The sequence below is a fragment of the Sinocyclocheilus anshuiensis genome, unplaced genomic scaffold, assembly GCF_001515605.1.
Source record: "Sinocyclocheilus anshuiensis isolate Anshui unplaced genomic scaffold, SAMN03320099.WGS_v1.1 scaffold860, whole genome shotgun sequence".
NCBI lineage: Eukaryota > Metazoa > Chordata > Actinopteri > Cypriniformes > Cyprinidae > Sinocyclocheilus > Sinocyclocheilus anshuiensis.
In genome coordinates, this window is record NW_015548288.1 from 83995 (window position 1) to 91158 (window position 7164).

The following is a 7164-nucleotide window of genomic DNA, read 5'->3' on the forward strand; positions in this document are numbered from 1 at the left end:
GTACACGTAAATCTATTCATTCAAAATTTGTAGTAAATCCCAAGGCTCATACAACAGACATAACAAAACACAAAACTTGACAACATGCTACAATATTGCTTCCAATAGTTCTTTACATTTTAAGTCGATCTAAAATTATCAATGACGTAGATATGGACACCAGCACTCCAAAGAGAGCAACTCTAATGCACAAACAAATCGCAAAGCTAATCTTAACCAGGCTTGATTGGCACTTTCATCATCCACACGAGTATAACGGATAATCACACACTGAAACCAACAGCGCAAGACTGCATTTAGACCACAAACTAGAGGAACTACACCAAAATACACAAAGAACATGAGACGCGACGGATTCCACAGTTTCATTTTTAAAAAAACGAAGGAAAAATGCAGAAATGATCTTCGATAGTTCTCAGAGAGAGGAGAGAGAACACAGAGCTCAAACGACACTGACGTCATCGTTTGAGTTTGAGGTGGCTTTCACATCCATCTCCCATAGGTTATTGTTTTTTGTACCCAGAGTTCTTTGCTCTGGGTTTACAAACCTCTACATTCTCTCAGAGCACAGATTCCCTGTTCTAGCTAGTTTAAGGTAGAATACTGAATCAATCAGGCAGAGAGCACGAGAATCTGATCACGTGTATTAATGTTAGACTATGTGGCGTATTAATCCAGAGGTACGGTGTTCACGACAGGGCAGAATACCCATTGGCCCCTGTGGAGACACACACCCTCTGCAATAAACACACACACAACACATCCGTGGCGACCGGCAGCCTGGAGGGGAAGAAAGCGAAAGTGGAAAGGAGAGACAACAGAAAGCTAAAAAAGTGATGAGAGAGCAAGACATGAGGGAAGAAAAAGAGGCAGTGCAAAGACAGAGGAAGGACACAGAGAGAGTGAAAGACAGAATTAACCTTAATGTCAAGAGTGTCCACAAATATAACTGTTTTTCTCCAAATATAAATGACCCTTTCTGTAATCATATTACCCTCATATTGCTGCACCAAGTGCTTGTGCTTCTGAAATCAGGTACACAGTTTGATCTCCAAACAGTATTGAACAATAATTTATATTTGGAGAACCTGATATCTCACGGCTGGTACTGAAACATAGTAAATAGTTTGGGAGTACTAGTTTGGGAGTACAAGCGTATGGCATGTTAAATGGTATGTTGAACTGTATTTAAACAGCAATAATGAGAGATGTGGAAATGTTAATATTCCTCACAATTATGTAATGGATATAAATAGGTCACTCTCTCGCCCTCTCTCTCTCTTCCCTCCTTTTTCTACGTTTCCGCTTCCCCTCTAGCGAGTAGATTAGAGGGCTGGTAGTTGGAGGGAGATGATGAATGTCTTTTAGAGTGTGTATGTAGGTCAGCAGTAGACTGGGCTGTGCAGTGTTGTTATAAATAGAAGTCCAGGGTTCAAATGGAGATCTGCTAATTAATGACAGGCCTGGGTGCCGGGGTGGGGTGGGGGGGGGAATCAGACCCTCGGCGGCCTCTGGTTTTGCAAAAGAGCAAGGTAAACTACAGGTAGACGCTCCTACAGCGGAGCCTCGTGGCCCGTGTTCTTGTGCTCGCTCGGTTTCATTGCTTTATTCCGTCACGCCGTGTCTCAGTGGACGCATTCTCGATGGTGTGAAATATGTACAGTACATTCCATAGTTGCGATAGCGTCAGGCCGCTGGATTCACAGTGTGGTTCAGAGACGATCACTCGCCCTGTACGGTAGCTCCTGCTTACTCTCCATGCAAGAGCCAATTGCTGGCAAGACCGAAAATGCTGTTAGCAGCAAATATTTTGATGCAGTGTACAACTGTGGAATTAACTAATGAGTAACTATCACCACCAGTCTGTGAAACTGATGACCTGTTGATCAGTGGAAAAGGTGGAGGGCTCGTGAAACTCTCCGCCAATACTTTAGAACGTTGGGCAAACGGAGCTGTGCGTCTGACACTACGGCCTGCAGTTTGGTTTCTCAGAGGAAGCAGAATTATAATCAGTTAGCCTGCCAGAGTTCGCCTCGCAGCGACGCCGCTTTACTGAAGAAGGCTGAAGGTCGACAGTCGTTACAGTAGCATCCTCCGGCCTTCGAATGAGTTCACACAGGTTACAAAAGCTGTGTCGTTTTAGTCTCTCGTTCACTACCTCAACCGCACCTCTGCTGCCAGTCTGACGCAAACAGGGATTAAGTGCGATGTGAACGAGGTGGTATCTGTAATGCACCCAAGACTTTGCTGCACTGCATACAAACTGGAAATCTTTCTCCTTCTTCACAAACATGAGGTATGACAACCTGAGCTCCTTTCAAACGAAACAGGCACAGACATTGCCTGGCTCCTCCAATCAGAGGAAGAGGAGTTGAGAGGTACATCTGTCTAAACGGGTCCAATTATTTTTCAAGTTCAGGATTCTAAGGACTTCAATTCCTTGGTAGTGTTTCCAAAGGTTTTCTGTAGTAGTAAGAGTTAAAAGTCAATGAGACAAAACAGACTTTTAAGATCCTACAGTTGTGTCTCTGCTCTGGCAGGATCTTTTGAATATCCACTCACTCTCAGTCTTGTGAGTAAATCGCAAAATGCCCCCAATAATGGGCTCAGACAAACTCTCCCATAAATACTAAAATCAGTAGATATGACAACAAAATCTCTTCAAATGTGTTTTCTTAAAGCACCAAAGTGGGATCCTGTGACTAAACTGCACTTGCATGTATGTGTATTACATTCCAGTTCTCTAATGCTGAGTATCTGAACTTTGATGTATGATGTCCGTCTCTGTCTGTCTGTGGCTGAAGGTTAGTTATCTACTCTTGAAAGCATCTCAATTTTATACTCTATTTACATATTAAAAAACAACAACAATGTCAGGAAGTCTTTATACATTCAGGTCAACCTGGAATCACAGGTTTGAAAAAATCTAAAAGAGACTGAGTGTGAACTGACCATAATGGAGAATCACAGAGATTTAATGCTTTCAGCAGGTGTTTGAGATTAAGTCTCAGTTGAAAACAATAAGGGGGGAAACCAAGATTACCTATGGAAATATTTTATAGGTATCTTCCTTTTTATTTCAGGCCTACACAACAGTTTCAGAGACTCAATTTACTGATATCAAAAGGGGGACTGCTTCAAACTCCAATCTCCTTGCTCAGGGTGTGGATTAGATATGAACTAAACTGTGAGGGTTCTGCAATGGAAGCCAAAAATTGAACATAGAATTAAAAAGACTCTGGCTATGAGAGAGGAAGTGAGGTTTGATCTCCTCCTCCTCTGAGTGCCCCAGGGCACGATACTCGGACCTACACAACGTAACACAACTTTAAAAATACAGCAAAATTTCAGTCACAAAATATCACATTTCTCCCCAATCAGATTATTATCCACAGATTATCAGATTATCTATCCACAGTTCCATCAGATCGTTTTTCATTTGTTTTGTAATCGTCCTTATTTTGTGTTTAAGTATTTGGAAATGTTTCTCACTCCAACCCATCCCGTTCTCTCTCAAATTCATTCATTCAGTCATCTATTCATTCTCTCTGGTTTCCTTCTCTTTCGTCATTCCCCTCCCCACTCCTGTCCATCCCTAGCCCACCTTCTGAGGGTTGGTGGCACGGACGCCTTGCTCGTATGTGATTCGCTGGCTGATGAGATACTGGGCGGCCTGCGTTGCTGCCGGCGACCCTGTAATGGTCACCTTGCGATTGCGTGTGCCTGGAATGAACTCTCCCTTTTTGGAGATCTGAATTCGTGCCCCTGTCAGCTCCTGATACTCCACGAGAGTCTTGCCGCCTTTTCCCAAGATAGCACCGACCAAGTTCTCTGGTACAGCGATCTCCACTACTTCCTTTCCACCTTCTGCCAGCTTCTCTGTGCCCAGCAGAGATGATGCCACCAGCGGGGATGAGGGATTCAGGTAACCATTAGACACCCCTGTAGCGGCCGCTAGGGAGCCCAGTGAGAAGCCCCCTAAGCTAGGTGCGCCAGGGTGGCTGCCCCCTCCAGTAGCCTCGCTGGCATATGTAGCAAGCAGATTGGCAGCAGCTGCAGCCGCTGGATTGGCGCTAGCTGCAACGGCAGCGAGCACCCCAGACGCAGCGGCCGGATTGAGGCCAAGCCCCAGTGTATTGGTATTGTAGCCATAACTGGCCAGAGTGTTCAGAGCAGATGTAATGGCAAGCAGATCATTACCGGAAAAACTTGTCATGGCCGCAGGGAACCCACCCATGCCTGCGAGACCCACCTGGCCAAGGAGCGTGGAGGCTGTAGCTGCTGCTGCGGCATTGGGTAACACCTCTGTAGAGTTAGCGAATGGGGAACCGGTTGGGTTGGAGTTGGCCACAGGGCCAGTGATGTTGGAGTAACTGATATTGAGACAGCTGCTGCTCTGTGGGTCCTCCTGGATCTTCTGAACAATGATCTCCACGGCCTTGCGGTTTTGCTCCGGCTCCCCGCTCACTGTCACGACACGCTCCTGCAGATTGATGCCCTCAGGCTTCTGAGAAAGCTGTACCCAGGCTCCCGACTGCTCCATCACAGCCTTAACTGTTGCCCCACCCTTACCGATGATGAGTCCTGCTGTACTGTTGGGCACGATCAGTTTAGCCTGTGGAAGAGGGGGAGTGTCACTTTGATTGAGGAACAGAATTACATGCATGAGACTGCACACAGCCCCAAAAGTAGATGCTGCAATAAGCTCAAGTGCATCTGTGCTGATTATGTAGATGTTTGTTTTTGGTCCACACTTATACATGGTAAAATCCAATAGTTTACCTTACTTAGATTTAATTAGTTATCTTTACTTAGCTGTTATACTTACTAGGTTTTATTAAGTTACAGCTACTTTCAAGGCAAATAAAACAATTTACTTACTGTTTTGAGTGACACTTACTTAAAATATTCAAGTAGCCACAAAGGAACCAATGACATTAATAAACCAGTGAGAGGCAGCAGTGCACTAATATGTTGCTAATGTATGGCATTTTTTTAATGACAAATGTCGAGAGCGCATTATTGTAGCGCGAAAGCACATTAATATAATGCGCGAGCACGAATCTCTCCGCTCGCACGTGGATTTAATTTGCTCTCGCACAAAACCTGACGTGCACGCTCAGATACACGCTGCTCTCGCCCTGAGAGTGTGCGCCCACTTAAAATGTGTGTCTACTCTCTCAAACCGTCCTGTGCACTCACAAATCTCTCTGTGCTCATGCGCTAGATAATAATTATTTTCGCACCTGAATTAAACATGTCAAATGTTATCCACCTATCAGATTTCAAAGATGGATCTGTAATTTCTTTATAATTTAATACTACTAAGTCATAATAATCAAATATTAGAAATGAATCGGGTGCTTGGATTATTTGTAAATAGGCCTAACCTAGTTTAACAGTTTGGCCAAACCCCTGTGAGCGATTTATCTAAACACAAACAAAAAAGTAGGCCTATATGATTCTTAAAGTTCATGTGGTCATATAGCCTATTGTGCACTTGGATTGAAATAAATAAATAAATATATCTTCTGATAAATCTAACTAAAATCAGAACTGAAAACAAACACTGGATTTATAAAAATAAAAACTCCCAATAAATGTCCAAACAGTGATTATATCAGAACATTTATTGTGTTATATCTTGCATCATTTACGTCTATTTTTGCATTTGATGTTGATTTGATAGGAATTGTTACTATTGCCATCATACCAACTGAGAATTTATTGCAATGATTTTAAAATCAGTTGAGGTACCTGACATATTATGACATAACATTGATCTTTTATTTAAGATGTGGAGACCAAATATAACACTATAATGAATTTCCCATATTTGTCATAACATTACTACATTATATTATATGGGTTTAATGCATTTGCAGACAATGTAATTACATGTAACTGTCATATAACTGTATATTCACGGTTTGAGAGTGCCATTGAATGTGTAGCTATAGGGTTTTCATGAAAAAAAAATCTAACTAAAATCAGAACTGAAAACAAACACTGGATTAAAAAAAAAAAACAACAACTCCCAATAAATTTCCAAACAGATGCACATATCTTGCATCATTTACGTCTATTTTTGCATTTGATGTTGATTTGATAGGAATTGTTACTATTGCCATCATACCAACTGAGAATTTACTGCAATTATTTTAAATTCAGTTGAGGTATCTGACATATTATGACATAACAATGATGTTTTATATGACGTCTTTAGAGCCATAGGCTATAATATGTTGTTTTTAGATAAATTGCTCAGAGACCAACCAGTTGGACAGAGGTTATTTATAGGCTATGTACAAATCATCCAAGCACCCAATTCAGCCATTTCTAATATAGGCCACATTTCATTAACATTGCTAAATATTATTAAACTGGAAATAAATTAAAGATCCATCTTTGATTGTCAAAAGAATTCCAGGTTCAGTTCCCTCTCAGCCAATTAGATTTCACATAGTATTTTCATCGGTCAGTTGTGGAGGTCTGATTGTTTAAAGCTTTATTTACATAGCGCCTTTTAAAACTGTTTACAAAGTATTTTACAGAGAGATGCATATGTGCATTTACAGAAAAGAAAAGACAAATACAAACATAAAAGAGATAAAATAATAAAACAAAGTGCAATAACCAGTTTGTTAAAACACAAATACAACAATAAAAAACAAGGAAAAGCCTTCAGTGAAAAAATCTGTTTTCTTTTGACAACGTTTAATTCAGGTGCGAAAAGAATTAATATCTAGCGCATGAGCACAGAGAGATTTGCGAGTGCACAGAGCAGTTTGAGTGAGAGGAGAGACGCGTTTTAAGTGGGCGCACACTCTGAGGGCGAGAGCAGCGTGTATCTGAGCGTGCACGTCAGGTTTTGTGCGAGAGCAAAGGAAATCCGCATGCGAGCGGAGAGATTCGAAGAAAAGAAATAAACAGGTTGCTTTTAGAAGGTGACCCATCTTCTAATTAAAGCATTAGTGTGTTTTTGTGTGTGTGATTATTAATGAACTTTTTCAAATTTCATTTTTCATAAATATTTCATAAAGATGCTTTTAATTGGGTTTATATAATCCTTAAATAGTGTGGGGTAATATGCTAAAGTCACACACAGATTTAAACATTCAGCACGTGAATCACAACAATGGTAACAATTCAATTTAATTTATT

General features: G+C 41.3%; 1 protein-coding gene across 1 annotated transcript in view; it reads right to left on the minus strand.

Annotated features, from left to right (window-relative positions):
- Nucleotides 1–2615: 2615 nt before the first annotated feature.
- Nucleotides 2616–7164, minus strand: part of LOC107655909 (RNA-binding protein Nova-1-like) — a 17274-nt gene continuing 12725 nt past the window's right edge. The window contains exon 4 of the mRNA XM_016443526.1: nucleotides 2616–4615. Coding sequence (XP_016299012.1) covers nucleotides 3596–4615 — 1020 coding nt within the window. The 3' untranslated portion in view covers nucleotides 2616–3595. The remainder of the gene's footprint in view (nucleotides 4616–7164) is intronic.